Source organism: Macaca fascicularis, chromosome 9, assembly GCF_037993035.2.
Source record: "Macaca fascicularis isolate 582-1 chromosome 9, T2T-MFA8v1.1".
Lineage (NCBI taxonomy): Eukaryota > Metazoa > Chordata > Mammalia > Primates > Cercopithecidae > Macaca > Macaca fascicularis.
This window is the reverse complement of record NC_088383.1, coordinates 86,391,851-86,408,384: the sequence shown is the minus strand read 5'-3', so window position 1 is coordinate 86,408,384 and position 16,534 is coordinate 86,391,851. Positions and strand designations below refer to the sequence as shown.

Sequence of the window (16,534 nt, the reverse complement as noted above, 5' to 3'; positions counted from 1 at the left end):
CCCTCAACAGCTCACCAGTCTAAACCCTACATTTTAAATGAGTGATGGAATTGTCCAGACCATCTCAACCCTGTCTAGTCTTCCTAATATTGTTGAGGAAACACTGACCAGAGTGAAAATAGAAATAATATGTGCTTTTGTTGCTTTGATAATGTTTAGAGATTAAAGCTCTTAGTAAAGCTTAGTATCTTTTCCAAAAAAATCACTGGTTTAATAAATAAAAATAGTAGTGACAATGAGGTGGTTTATATGTCTCAAAATTTATTTGCAAATATTCTTTTCTTCAAATGATGTCAAATGGTTTTACTATTAAAAAAAAGTCTAAAAGAGTGTCAATCATTATTTTTTTTCAGGCAATCATCATGTGTTCCTTTCAGATATATCAACATTCCCAAAAGCCCAATCAAGGTGCAATATTTCCAAAGTTTCCAGTGTTCATCAGCTAGCGATATCCTCGACCTTCTTAATAGCCTGTGAACTCTCAAGAAATAAGCTGAGGGGCTAAACACAGCCAGCATCCATACTTTAGAGAGTGTAGAAATTTTAGTCTTTCTTAACCTGACAAGCAATTATTTCTGAGCTATGAAAATTTCACAGAGTAAAATCAAGCAGTAAGCATTCCTGAAACAAAACAGAAACCACACACACACAAATGACTTTGTGGTGTAGCACATTCTACATAAAATTTTAATAAGCTCCAACTTATTTTGAGATTCTGTAAAGATTTGGTGAACATAACTACTCTGATTCATTTTCTATGTGATTCAAAAGGCTGGATCATATAACCATCAAAACAAATACAGTCCAATGTCCAGAAACCTGAAAAGAAATTACCTTGGTTTTTGAAAGAATGGGGGCAGCTCGATCAAGCAACATTTCTACCACCTGCTCATGGCCACTCCTTGCTCCACAGTGCAGTGGTGTCAGACCATCCTGTTGAACAAAGGAAACATTACCAATTAAATTTGACAATAAATTCTATGAGTGCAGTGTACTTCTTCAAGATCCAGTATGGCACCCAACATGCTGTGGACAAGTGGGCTTCAAACATTTGCTCGTTTATTTCATAAAATACTTTCTTATTTTAGGTTGAAAACTACATTTTTTCATAAGTTTAAATAGCTGCAAAGTATGTAATTTCCCACAAGTCTGAATATCAACATTTAAATGTGTAGCTTTTCCACTACTGTTTTGAATAGCCAATAAAATCTAAGTACTACAAGAAATTTGATGCTCACCATTAACAAAAACACATGAATAAACTCTTAAATAGAAATCTGTAATAGAAATTCTACATTGGTTCTTTTTCCTCTTGAGTTTCTATTTCCATTCCATTTCCGCATACATAATTTTATCTTAATGTAATTTTATGCTTGAAGGTTTTTTATTGATTACCACATATTTCTCTGCCATAAAATTATATCAGTTTAAATTTAAGAAAGGTTTAAATATTTCCTGACAACACATGCCTCTAAGTATAAAAAATGAATCATCTGATTGGATTATTACTATAATTATTTGAATATAACCAATCAAAACAGCAAAAATATATAAAAAGTTTTGTGACCATTCCACAAAAACAATGTATTAAAAATTTCTCTTTTAATGGGATATGCTTTTTTCATGACTAGTTTATGTATCTGCTAATGAAGATTCGTTATTGCTAGAACGAGACAGGGTTCAGCATCAATATTAGCCCTGATTTTTGCTTTTATAGATATTAGTGCTGAGAAAACTTGTTCGCATAGACTGTTGTAGTAGAGTTACAAATTCTTTTTTTTTTTTTTTTTTTTGAGATGGAGTCTCGCTCTTTCGCCCGGGCTGGAGTGCAGTGGCCGGATCTCAGCTCACTGCAAGTTCCGCCTGCCAGGTTTACGCCATTCTCCTGCCTCAATCTCCCGAGTAGCTGGGACTACAGGCCCCCGCCACCTCACCCGGTTAGTTTTGTTTTTTTTTTTTTTGTATTTTTTAGTAGAGACGGGGTTTCATCGTGTTAGCCAGGATGGTCTCGATCTCCTGACCTCGTGATCCGCACGTCTCGGCCTCCCAAAGTGCTGGGATTACAGGCTTGAGCCACTGCGCCTAGAGTTACAAATTCTCTGAATTCCATGTGACAAATTACTTAATGATCTTTTTTTGTCTTTCAAAAATTTTTAAAAAAATTTCTTCCAAAAGAAATAAATGGGATACATGTGCAGAACGTGTAGGTTTGTCACATAGGTACATGTGTGCCATGGTGGTTTGCTGTACCTATTGACCCATCCTCTAAGTTCCTCCCCTCACCCCCCAGCCCCCAATAGGCCCTGGTGTGTGTTGTTCCCTTCTCTATGTCCATGTGTTCTCATTGCTCAACTCCCACTTGTGAGTGAGAACATGAGGTATTTGGTTTTCTGTTCCCGTGTTAGTTTGCTGAGGATGATGGCTTCCAGCTTCATCCATGTCCCTGAGAAGGACATGATCTCATTCTTTTTTATGGCTGCATAGTATTCCACGATGTAAATGTACCACATTTTCTTTCTCCAATCTATTGTTGATGGGCATTTTGGTTGGTTTCACGTCTTTGCTATTGTAAATAGTGCTGCAATAAACATACATGTGCATATGTCTTTATAGTAGAATGATTTATATTCCTTTGGGTATATACCTAGTAATGGGATTGCTGGGTCAAATGGTATTTCTGGTTCCAGATCCTTGAGGAATTGCCATACCGTGTTCCACAATGATTGAACTAATTTACATTCCCACCAACAGTGTAAAAGTGTTCCTATTTCTCCACAGCCTCCCCAGCATCTATTGTTTCCTGACATTTTAATAACTACCATTCTGTCTGGTGTGAGATGATATCTCACTGTGGTTTTGATTTGCATTTCTCTGATGATCAGTGATGTTGAACTTTTTTTCATATGTTTCTTGGCCGCATAAATGTCTTCTTTTGAGAAGTGTCTGTTCATATCCTTTGTCCACTTTTTGATGAGGTTTTTTCTTGTAAATTTGTTTAAGTTCTTTGCAGATTCTGGATATTAGCCCTTTGACAAATGGGTAGATTGCAGAAATTTTCTCACATCCTGTAGGTTGCCTGTTCACTCTAATGATAGTTTCTTTTGCCGTGCAGAAGCTCTTCTGTTTAATTAGATCTCATTTGTCAATTTTGGCTTTTGTTGCAATTGTTTTTGGCATTTTTGTCATGAAATCTTTGCCCATGCCTATGTGCTGAATGCTACTGCTTAGGTTTTCTTCTAGGGTTTTTATGGTTTTGTGTTTTACGTTTAAGTCTTTAAACCACCTTAAGCTAATTTTTGTATTAGATGTAAGGAAGGGGTCCAATTTCAGTTTTCTGCATATGGCTAGCCAGTTTTCCCAGCACCATTTACTGAACTGGAGATCCTTTCCCCATTGCTTGTTTTTGTCAGGTTTGTTGAAGATCAGATGGTTGCAGATTTCTGAGGTCTCTGTTCTGCTCCATTGGTCTATATGTCTGTTTTGGTACCAGTACCAGGCTGTTTTGGTTACCGTAGCCTTGTAGTGTAGTTTGAAGTGAAGTAGCGTGTTCTTTTTGTTCTTTTTGCTTAGGATTTTCTTGGCTATATGGGGTCTTCTTTGATTCCATATGAAATTTAAAATAGATTTTCTAATTCTGTGAAGAATGTCAATGGTAGTTTGATGGGAATAGCATTGAATCGATATATTACTTTGGGCAGTATGGCCATTTTCATGATATTAATTCCTCCTATCCATGAAGATGGAATGTTTCTTCATTTGTTTGCATCCTCTTCATTTGTTTGCATCCTCTCTTATATCCTTGAGCAGTGGTTTGTAGTTCTCCTTGCAGAGTTTCTTCACATCCCTTGTTAGCTGTATACCTATGTATTTTATTCTCTTTGCAGTGATTGTGAATGGGAGTTCATTCATGATTTGGCACTTACCAGTTTAAGGAGTTTTGGGGCTGAGATGGTGGAGTTTTCTAAATATAAAATCATGTCATCTGCAAACAGAGATAATTTGACTTCCTCTCTTCCTATTTGAGTATGATTTATTTCTTTCTCTTGACTGATTGCTCTGGTCTGAACTTCCAATATTATGTTGAATAGGAGTGGTGAGACAGGACATCCTTGTCTTGTACCAGTTTTCAAAGGGAATGCTTCCAGCTTTTGCCCATTCAATATGGTATTAGTTGTGGGTTTGTCATAAATAGCTCTTATTATTTTGAGATATGTTCCATCAATCCCTAGTTTGTTGAGAGTTTTTAACATGAAGGGATGTTGAATTTTATCAAAGGCCTTTTCTGCATCTATTGAGATAATCATGTAGTTTTTGTCTTTGGTTCTGTTTATGTGATGGATTATGTTTATTGATTTGCGTAAGTTGAACCAGCCTTGCATCCCAGAGATGAAGCTGATTTCCTCGTGGCAGATACGTTTTTTGATGTGCTGGATTTGGTTTGCCAGTATTTTATCGAGGATTTTCTCATCAATGTTCATCAGGGATACTGGCCTGAAGTTTTCTTTTTTTGTTGTGTCTCTTCTTGGTTTTGGTATCAGGATGATGCTGGCTTCATAAAATGAGTTAGGGAGGAGTCCTTCCTTTTTAATTGTTTGGAAGAGTTTCAGAAGGAATGGTACCAGCTCTTCTTTGTATTTCTGGTAGAATTCAGCTGTAAATCCATCTGGATCCTGGGCTTTTTTTGGTTAGTAGGCTATTAATTACTGCCTCAATTTCAGAACTCGTTATTGGTCTATTCAGGGATTCGACATCTTCCTGGTTAATCTTGAGAGGGTATATGTGTCCAGGAATTTATTCATTTTTTCTAGATTTTCCAGTTTATTTCCATAAAACTGTTTATAGTATTCACTGATAGTAGTTTGTATTTCTGTGGGGTCAGTGGTGATATCTCCTTTGTCATTTTTTATTGTCTATTTGAGTCTTCTCTCTTTTCTTCGTTAGTTTAGCTAGCAGTCTATCTATATTGTTCATTTTTTCAAAAAAAAAAAAAAAACAGTTCCTGGGTTCATTGATTTTTTGGAGTGCTTTTCATGTCTCTATCTCCTTTAACTCTTCTCTTAGTTATTTCTTGTCTTCTGCTAGCTTTTGGATTCATTTGTTCTTGCCTTTCTGGCTCTTTTAATTGTGATATTAGGGTGTCGATTTGAGATCTTTCAAGCTTTCTGATGTGGGCATTTAGTGCTATAAAATTCCCTCTTAGCACTGCTTTAGCTGCATCCTAGAGATTCGGGTACACTGTCTCTCTGTTCTCATTGGCTTCAAAGAACGTCTTGATTCCTGCCTGAATTTCATAATGTTTACCCAGGAGTCATTTAGGAGCTGGCTGTTCAATTTCCATGTAATTGTGTAGTTTTCAGTGAGTTTCTTAATCCTGAGTTCTAATTTCATTGCACTGTGGTCTGAGAGACTGTTTGTTATCATTTCAGTTCTTTTGCATTTGCCGAGGAGTGTTTTACTTCCAATCATATGATTGATTTTTGAGTAAGTGCCATGTGGCACTGAGAAGAATGTGTATTCTGTTGATTTGGGGTAGAAAGTTCTCTAGACGTCTACTAAGTCCACTTTATCCAGAGCTGAATTCAAATCCTAACTATCCTTGTTAATTTTCTGTCTCATGGATCTGTCTAATACTGACAGTGGGGTGTTAAATTCTCCCACTATTATTGTGTGGGAGTCTAAGTCTCTTTATAGGTCTCAAAGAAAATGTTTTATGAATCTGGGTGATCTTTTATTGGGTGCATATATATATAGAATAGTTAGCTCTTCTTTTGAATTGTTCCCTTTACCATTATGTAATACCCTTCTTTGTCTTTTTGGACCTTTGTTGATTTAAAGTCTGTTTTGTCAGAGACTAGGATTGCAACCCCTGCTATTTTTTTGCTTTCCATTTGCTTGGTAAATATTCCTCCATCCCTTTATTTTGAGCCTATGTGTGTCTTTGCGTGTAAGATGGGCCTCCTGAATATAGCACACTGATGGGTCTTGACTCTTTATCCAATTTGCCAGTCTGTGTCTTTTAATTGTGGCCTTTAGCCCATTTACATTTAAGGTTGGTATTGTTATATGTGAATTTGATCCTGTTATCATGCTGCTATTTGGTTATTTTGTACATTAGTTGATTCTGTTTCTTCATAGTTTCATCGGTCTTTATATTCTGGTGTGTTTTTGCAGTGGCTGGTACTGGTTTTTCCTTTCCATGTTTAGTACTTCCTTTAGGAGCTATTGTAAGGCAGGCCTGGTGGTAATGAAATCCCTCAGCATTTGCTTGTCTGTAAAGGATTTTATTTCTCCTTCGCTTAAGAAGCTTAGTTTAGCTGGATATGAAATTCTGGGTTGAAAATTCTTTTCCTTATGAATGTTGAATACTGGCCCCCAATTTCTTGGCTTGTAGAGTTTCTGCTGAGAGGTCTGCTGTTAGTCTGATGGGCTTACCTTTGTAGGCGACCTGGCCTTTCTCTCTAGCTGCCCTTAACAGTTTTTCCTTCATTTAGACCTTGGAGAATCTGAATATTATGTGTCTCGGAGTTGGTCTTCTCACGGAGCATCTTATGGTGTTCTCTGTATTTCCTGAATTTGCATGTTGGCCTATTTTGCTAGGTTGGGTAAGTTCTCCTGGATAATATCCTGAAGTGTGTTTTCCCGCTTGTTTCCATTCTCCCTGTCTTCTTCTTGTACTCCAATAATAGGTTCAGTCTTTTTATGAAGTCCCATATTTCTTGGAGGCTTTGTTCATTCCTTTTCATTCTTATTTCTCTAGTCTTGTCTGCATGCCTTACTTCATCAAGGTGGTCTTCAAACTCTGATACCCTTTCTTCTGCTTGGTCAATTTGGCTATTGATACTTGTATATGCTTCGTGAAGTTCTCATGCTGTGTTTTTCAGCTCCATCAGGTCGTTTATGTTCCTCTTGCAGCTGGTTATTCTAGCTAGCAATTCCTCTAACCTTCTATCAAGATTCTTAGCTTCTTTGCATTGGTTTAGAATATGCTCCTTTAGCTCAGCGTAGTTTTTTATTACCCATCTTCTGAAGCCTACTTCTGTCAATTCATCCATCCGATCCTCCATACTTCATGATCTTTCACCCAAAATTCTTCTCAATGATCCATCACAGGACAACTTTATTAGGTCTTTGATTTTTGTGGGCAGCAAGGGGTTAATCAGATCACTAGAATCATGCAGTTCTCAGCAGAACACCAATATTTTGAATTCTTCTGTTTGCCCCCACCACCTCAGGAGTTTTTGCACCCTTGGGCAATGTGTGTGAGAGAGAGCTAGGCTTTTCTTAGTACTAGGGCAGAGGGAATATGTGTTAAAGGACAGGTGGGAAGGGAGACTCTGCAGGAAGCTGAGGAAGTAGAGAGTTATTCACTTAAAACTAAGTGGTCCCAATCCTGCTGGAGAAGTTTTCACAAGTGTTCTTGGTTTATGAGTTCCTCAACTTGAAGATCCCTGAGACTGGTACTTAGTCATACTTAAAAATACAAGAAAATTTGATTCATTATGTTCATATAACTTTCTGGACTGTGTGAGCAGATCTTGAAAGTAAGCCTAATTATTCTAACTTATAAGCAAAAAGGTACAACCCTATTTCTAAACTACTAGCCAAATCTCAATAGTATTAATGTTATTTAAAAATAAAATTTTAATTGCAAATAGTACATGGCCTAATTTGAACATTCTTTGGAACATGTTTATATCTTCTGCCTTTTATGTTGATTTAAAACATTTGCTTTTATAAACCAAAGTAAAGCAGCCTTTCAAGTGAAAACAGCATTTTGCTAATAAAATAAAATAAAATCTGGAAACATGCAAAAAATAATGTCCAAATGTCTACTTCATAATGTAAAACCTGAAAACATATGATGGAGAAATAATACACAAAAATCACATCCACCTTCCACCACCTACACACAAAAAAATTTCATACAGACTGCAGTACAGTGATTGTTTTTTATGAATTAAAAGGTCAAAATTGTTTCATTTTCTCTTCTGCAGATTCTAATAAGTAAAAAATGACAAAATATGCATAGACATGTCTGTAAACCAAAAATAAAATTCTAAGGCCCCCCAACCATCTGAATGGACCCCTCCTCTCAGCCAAGAGCATTCCAAAATTAACCTGCAAAACTAGTTCAGGTCATGATGGGTAGGGGAAGCCAGGCATGCCTCATTCTGCCCTCCTCCTTTTTGGAATTACTGCTAGAACAGACTCTGTAAGTCTGGAAACAATAGGAAACATTTACAATCTATTCTCTCTGAAGCCTGGGAGGCTTCATCTGCATGACAAAACCTTGGTCCCCACAACCCCTTATCATAACCTAGATATTCCTTTGTATTGATAATAACTCTTTCAATCAGAGTAACTCTTTCAATTGAAAAATCTTTGAATCCATTGATGACTTGGAAGATCCTCCGCTTCCATTATCCTGCCTTTCCAGATGGAAGCAATGTACATCTTTCATATATTGATTGATGTCTCATGTCTCCCTAAAATGTATACAACCAAGCTGTACCCGAACCACCTTGGGCACAGGTTCTCAGGATCTCCTAAGGGTTGCATCACGGGCCATTAGTCACTCATATTTAGCTCAGAATAAATGTATTCAAATATCTTACCAGGGTCTGACTCTTTTCTTCAATAATTTCAAACTATGGTCACACAGAAAAATGCACTCATTCATCCTTGAAAATTATCTTCCACAGAGCAAAATGCTACATACTGAATGCAAAGTGTTTGGCTAAGAGCAAAATCTATCTCAACCATCAACTCCTTAATATTGTGAGGTATACTGTTTCACTGTTTCTTCTTACAGATACACATTTTTTGTTGATTTTGCCTTTTTTTTTTTTTTTTTTTGAGATGGAGTCTCTCTTTATCGCCCAGGGTGGAGTACAATAGCGCGATCTCAGCTCACTGCAACCTCCGCCTTCTGGGTTCAAGCGATTCTTCTGCTTCAGCCTCCTGAGTAGCTGGGATTACAGGCACCTGTCACCACGCCTGGCTAATTTTTGTATTTTTAGTAGAGACTGGGTTTCGGCATGTTGGCCAGGCTGATCTTGAACTCCTGACCTCAGGTGATCCACCCGCCTCAGCCTCCCAAAGTGCTGGGATTACAGGTGTGAGCCTTTGTGCCTGGCCTGATTTTTGTCTTTTCAAGAAAAGTTTTAATTATAAAAAATTTCAAACAGATTGCAGATTAAAACAGACAGAATATTATAACGAATCTCTGGGTACCTAACTCAGCTTCAACAATTGTCACCCCATGCTCAGTCGAGACTCGTCTATATCCTGACCAAAAGTCAAACCCTTTTCTTGTATTATTTTGAAGCAAATCCAAGACAGCATATTATTATATCCTCATGATTAGTCTTATAAGAGTATATTTATTTGATAAATAGAGACTCCAAGGTTCAAAGAAGTGAAATTACTCATCCAAGGCTGCCGGCACCAAATTTAGAATGAGGCTTGAACTATGAGTGCTGGCTCTACAAGACAATCAAGGCATGTCTTCAGAGGGGTTACTAAGGCAAAGTCCCTGTGCTCACACTTGCAGCCACTCTTAGCCTTCCCTTAGCTACATTCAGAAGCTGCTACCTCTGATCTCTGTTTGTTTACTAACAACATGTGGCGTCTAAAGACTCAGCAGGGAAAGGTGACATTTCACCAGTGGAAGAGCTATGAAGTGTTATCTTCTTTAGCCATTGTTCCTTTAATCACCTTGCTTCCATGACAAAGTCAGCTGTTTCCCCAAACTCATCAGCTCTAGCTGAACTGCGAAGAGCTACCTGAAGCACAACTCTTTCAACTGTAGTTTTCCTTGTAGTATTTTTAACACTGACTTCAAGTGTCAGTCTCCTTTGGATGGTCTACAAATTCAATCTGGCTCTTTTCAAAGGCGTGTAGCTCTTCGAGTAGCCAAAATTGCGGCCGGAGGGATGCCTCATCAGGAAGCTGCACAAGATGTCAACGATGCGACTGCCCCGCTGCACAGGCAGTGCTGGCCCAGCTGCTGGGACATTGACAGGTCAGTGGAAAACGAGTGCCTAGGGTGAATGTAAGATCTTTAATTAGCATCACAGTTCTTGCAGTCATGAAGACGGGCAAGACCAGCTGATCCACAGTGGCACTGAAAAGTACCTGCCATTTAATGATTCACACTTAATTCAGTTAAAAAAAAAAAAAAAAAAGAGGAGGAAAATTAGCAGGCATTGGTTCTACTTCACTCCTACTTTTTGGTTAAAAAAATAAATTTTGAACTAATTTCTTTGGCTTTGAAGTTGGTGTGGCCTATCGCTCACTTTCCTGACACACGGTTCTGATTTAGGATGTCATTCTGTTCAAAATGATCTTCAGTAACTGTCATTCACAGTTACTCCTCAGTCAAGTCTAAATTCTTCGTTAGCATTCAAAGTCGTCTAAAATCAGTTCCTGCTATACTTGGTCCAACTTGGCCTTTCCTGATTCCCTTAACTTATACTGCAATTAACAAACTCTCTGCAGCTTCTGGTAAGAGTCCCTGCTTTTCTTGTGTTACTGTCTTGCCCACGCCACTTCATGTACCTGAGAGTTCCCTTCCCACTTCCTTCAGGATCCTTACTATCTTAGAGCAGAGCATTTCTTTGAAACCTTTTCACAAATTAAATGGAATCTTTCTACCTTCCAGACTCCCTATTTTCTATACCTCTTTTGGGGGACCTGTAACTTTTTACCTAGTATTTTCTTTACCTGTGGGCATGCATGAACATTTCTCGTGACAAAGATCCTCTTCCTTGACTTAACTCTCGTCAAGCTTCTCTGAATTCTCTTCTCATCTAGACCCTGACTTTTGGCCTTCCATGTGTTAGTGTCTGCTTAGTTCAGTTTTAGCAAGCCTCCTACTGGGTCAGTTTAATGAAAATCCCAACCCTTACTATTAGATCAAATTCCTTATTTCCCACCCTGCCTCTCTTATTAATCTGACCTGCCTTTGGCAATAATCTTGTCAAGCCAGTTTAGCCAGAATTGCCCCTACCTTTGACATTTCCTCCTTGTAATTTTCTATTTACTGACCTCACACCTTACTCCTTGGCTATAAATTCCTACCCTTCCTTGCTGTATCCAGAGTTGAGCTAGATCTCTTTACCACTATAAAATTCGTTTGTAGTGCCCCCTTTGGATAAAGTCAGCTTTACTGTTTTCTTACAAGTATCATGAATAATTTTTTTATTTAACACTAGTTTATCTCTGAGGACAAAGCTACCAGCTTAAGGGATAAATGAATCTCACAGAGGAGGTAACTTAGTACTATGTCCATGAAAGTTGCCTAATAAAAATTACTGCGTAAATGAATGAATGGAGTGAGTGAATGAATGTGTTTTCAGGCGAGTTAAAAAATATTTTCTAGTAAGTTGTTTAAAATTCTTTTCCTTGTCATCCTTTTTAAGAGTAGACTCATTTTGGCTACTTCAGTAGCACTATTAAAATACCTTATTTTTGCAGAAAAGTAAAATTCTTAATAGAATAAGTGACTTGTAAATTGGGATTTAAGGATGTGACTAAGTCTCTTAGCTTTCAAAATTTGCTCTAAATAAGATTCCCTTTTTCTACTCGGAATACTAATAAGCGTAACAAAAGAACTATGGTTGATACTGTGCTTTGCAATGCAGCACAGAACTGGCATATTCCTTTCCCTAAAATTAGAGCCACGCTTTTTTTCGATGCAGAATAAGGATTCTTACTTGCTTCCAACTCCTAGAAATGTATAATTAATGAACAAAGTAACTTAGAATGAGCTGTAGACCAAAAAGCAGTTTTTCAACTGCATAGAATAGTGTTGATCTCCAGTTGAAAAATGCTAGACAAAGGCAATTTTGAGGGATTGAGAGGGGGTTGCCTCAAGAAAGGCAACATATGCAGTTGGACTAGAGAGAAGGAGAGGGATGCTGAGTTGCCATAGTAACATTACGGAAGGGAAATGAGATTGCATGGGGTTAGCAATATTTTCCAATTCCCTTGATTTTTAAAGCACTCACATAACAAACAAGTTTCCCTTGGGCAGAATTCTAAAGCAACACAAACTGGCTAGTCGAGATCTCATATTTCGTTTTAGTGACAGTAATCTTATTAGTGAGGAGGGGAACTGTACGTTACTGGCTGGACGGAATGCTCTCATGTTAGCCTAAGAGCAAAACCTTGCACACACGAAGGTCAAAAGACTTTCAGGTCTGATTTTTCTGAAAAGCATGAAGCAGGATATTAAGGCATCGCACCTAGGACTATGAAACCAGAATGTGTCTTTAGCAGGTCAAATTTGCTCAGTGTCACTGGAGTGACACAAATGCGTGGTTTGGGAAATATTTTCAAGAAGAGACATATTTATTTTGAGTAGTATCCTTTAGGATACTCTTTCCTTCTTTTCTTTTTCACAAGCAAAATAAATAAATAAATACAAACCCCTCACTCTAGAGAAGGAAAAGGAATTCAAGCAGAGAGAACTCTGCAGATAGATCATGGCTGTAGAACAAGATATAACCTTGAATTAAAAACTGAAAACAATGAAAAAAATGTAGAGAGTCCTTCAGGAGAAGAGAGCTATGATGACACTGAAAGATAAACTAAATGGCATCACTTACAGTCTAATAACTAAGCTCTTTTCTTCCTTTTTTTTTTTTTCTTTTTGAGACAAAATCTCGCTGTTACCCAGGCTGGAGCGTAATGGCACAATCTCAGCTCACTGTCACCTCTGCCTCCTGGGTTCAAGCAACTCTCGTGCATCAGCCTCCCAAGTGGCTGGGATTACAGGCATGCCCCACCACTTCCAGTTATTTTTACATTTTTTGTAGAGATGGGGTTTCACCCAGTTGGCCAGGCTGGTCTCAAACTCCTGGCCTCAAGCAATCCTCTCACGTCAGCCTCCCAACGTGCTAGGATTACAGGCATGAGCCACCACACCTGGCCAGCAAAGCTATTTCATATTGGCATTTTCACCAAAAATTTGGACTGTGTCCTCATTTTTTTGTGTGTGTGTTAGGCAGTTATCGAGATAGCCTAAGAGGTGAAATAAAATTTTTTGAATGTCCTCTATGTTATAGGCTTATTATAATTGTGATCTTATTTAATCTTTACAGCAATTCTATGAGAAAAGTATCAGTAGTTACATTTATAGACGAGAAAACTGCTCCAGGGGATTCGTGTACCTACTACTCAAGGTCACATGGCAAGTACATAGAGTAAACCGATGGAATTAGAATTTACATTCATGATTGCCTCCTTTGAAGGACTGGGTTTCTTCTATTATGCCAAGCAACCTCTTCAAAAAATATAAGCAGTCAATGTTCTATTTAAGATCAAGAGTTCATTTCTGCCATTTATATATAGGAGGGAAAATATATTAATTAGCTTCCTTGTTCTACTGTTATACCATCAATATGTTTAAATGAAAATAAGGTAAAATCCTCTTATGTCCTCTCTACTTGGAAAACTACAGCCTTCATTCTGTGACTAGAACACACCCTTATGTTATTAGTATTGTAGTTTTCCACTCTGTTCTTTGTGTTTATTGTCCCTCCTTGCTTGTCTCCTTTTGGGTTGAGAATTATTTAGTATTCTAATCATTGAAACATCATCTATATCATTGGCTATCTTCTGATTTTTTTAGCTAAATATTTTTTAGGGGGGAGAGTTGTTTTATAAATTAAAATGTGTATCTTTGACTTACTAGTGTGAATATTATAATATTACAAATTGTAATTCCTATAATGTAATAATTGTATATTATATATAATATTATATATAATATAGAGTATATATAGTATATATTATATATAATATTATATATGATATGGAGTATATATAGTACATATTATATATAATATAGAGGATATAGTATATATCTAAACAGTATTTATTGTAATATATAGTATATATTATATATATGTGGTAATATATAGTATTATATATGTAATATATGTACTATGTATATATATTATATTATATAGTATATATAATATAGTAAATTATAGGATAATAAATTATAGTATAATATAGTATAACAATATGTAATATATAACATACTATATAATATATATTATGTTTATAATCAAAATACATACATAGTATATAATATAGTATATATACTATGTATATAATCAAAATACATACATAGTATATAATATATATACTATATACAATCAAAAGCAAAAGTCAGTATATATTATATACAGCATATATAATACAGTATAACAGCATAATATAGTATACTATAACATATTATATAGTATATATAATACATAGTATTCATTATATAAATATATTATAAAGTAATATTAATATTACATATATTATATACTGACTTAATATTATACCACTTTATGTATAATGAGAATTCTGCAATATTATAATTCTATTTACACTATTAGTTGTATCTTTTGTGCTATATATTTTATTTCTACCTACTATTATATATTATAGCCCTCACAATAGATTGATATTTTTGCTTCAACAATTGACTTTTAAAGAACTTAAGAAGAATAATATTTTATTGTATCCACATATTTACTCCTTCTAGCTCTTCTTTCCTTTATGTAGATCCAGTTTTCTTTTTGGTATCATTTCCCTTAGAGGGAAGAAATTTCTTCAGTATTTTAGTTAGTATGGGCCTGACGGTAACAAGTTATGTCAGCTTTTGCTTGTATGAAACAGTCTTTGTTTTGCTTTTAGTACATAAATATAATTTTTAGTAGATATAAATATATTTATTAGAATTTATATCAATTATATAAATAGATTGCTAGATATTTTTCATTCAGCACTTTAAAGGTGGCCCATCATTTTCTGACTGTCAGTGTTTCTGATGAGAAGTCAGATAACATTCTTATAATTGTTTTTCCCCTTCATGATATATCTTTTTCTCTGGCTACTTAAATGTTTTTCTTTTTGATTTTTTGTGTGATATGACTCTGTGTGGTTTTCTTTGTATTTATCCTCTTTGGAGTATGCTAAGTTTCCTTGATTTGAGGCCTTCAGTTTATGATCAAATTTGGAAGTAAATATAAACTTATTTTATGGCCCATTCTCTTTCTCCTTTGCCTCTTGGACTACATTGTACAGATTTAGTCAACTTGTTATTATTCCACAGGTTACTGACATAGCTGTGTATTTGATTTTTAATCTTTTTTTCTTTCTGTGCTTTAGTGTGGATGATTTTTATGACTTGTGTTTAAGTCCTCCAATTTTTTTCTTCCTCTGTATTCAATCTATTTATCCTATAATGATTTTTAAAGTATTTCTGATATTGTGTTTTTCAATCTTAGGATTTCCTTCTGGTTCTTTTCCCCCCATTATACTTGTTTCCCCTATAGCTTAACATATTTACCTTAGTTATTTTAAATTCAGCAAATTTCAACAGTGGAGTCATCTGTGGGTTTGTTTCTATTACCTAACTTTTCTTTTGACTATAGGTCACATTTTCCAGTTGACTTTGTTTAGTAATTTTAAAATTACATAGTGGGTATTTTGTATGATATGTTATAAATAATTTGGAACTTACAGCAGCTTGGTTTTGTCCAGAGCCAATGATTTTTCTCAGCAGAAGGCTTAGTCCAATGCAAGCTATTCCATCATAACTTAATGCCAGAACTCTCATACATTTGAATAAAAACAGGATACGTGACCTCTGCATATTATGCCATCATAGTTTGTATTTGTTTCTATCATGCACACTTATGAATATTTATTCTATGAATACATGAGAGAATTCTTGACTTTCCAGTTGGTAGATATTGAATAACCTACTATAAAATATGATTTCAGTCAGGCCAGTGGCTCATGTCTGTAATCCCAGAACTTTGGGAGGCTGAGGAGGATGGATCACTAGGTCAAGAGTTCAAGACCAGCCGGGCCAATATGGTGAAACCCCATCTCTACTAAAAATACAAAAATTAGCTGGGCGAGGTGGCGTGTGCCTGTAATCCCAGCTACTCAGGAGACTGAGGCACGAGAATCACTTGAACCCAGGAGGTGGAGGTTGCAGTGAGCCAAGATTGCGCCACTACACTCCAGCCTGGGTGACAGAGTAAGACTCTGTCTCAAAAAAAAAAAAAAAAAAAAAAAAAAAAATTAAATAAATAAATAAATGATTTCAAACATAAAAGGTGCTTTTATATGCTTCTTATAAGATGTTACATGTTTGAAACAATTTAATATTCACAATTTACAAAACACTAATAATTTCTTTTATCTTTATCTTTCCTTTGAGGAAGGAGGGTAATTAAAGATGGTTATAGTTGACAGCTATAGAGTAACTGTGTGCCTAACTGATGAAGAGCTATTAAAAAAAAAAGTTAGATGTGAGCATTACTAACATACATTAAGACAAAGTAGGAGAAAAAGCAGACAAGATTCTGACCATTAGCACTTGGAACCACATAGCAATTAACTAAAATAAAACTGTCCTGAGCCTATTTTGTAGACTCTTCAACAGAACGAGGCATATGACATTTATTAGGTTGGTGCAACAATAATTGTGATTTTTGCCATAATACTTTTAGATCTCTAA

General features: G+C 36.0%; 1 protein-coding gene across 46 annotated transcripts in view; it reads right to left on the bottom strand.

Moving 5' to 3' along the window:
* ANK3 (ankyrin 3) overlaps nucleotides 1-16,534 on the bottom strand; it is a 701,337-nt gene that overhangs the window by 186,472 nt on the left and 498,331 nt on the right. For all 46 annotated transcript variants that reach the window (XM_074002067.1, XM_005565791.5, XM_005565789.5 and 43 more), the window contains one exon: nucleotides 835-933. In XM_074002067.1, coding sequence (XP_073858168.1) covers nucleotides 835-933 — 99 coding nt within the window. The remainder of the gene's footprint in view (nucleotides 1-834; nucleotides 934-16,534) is intronic.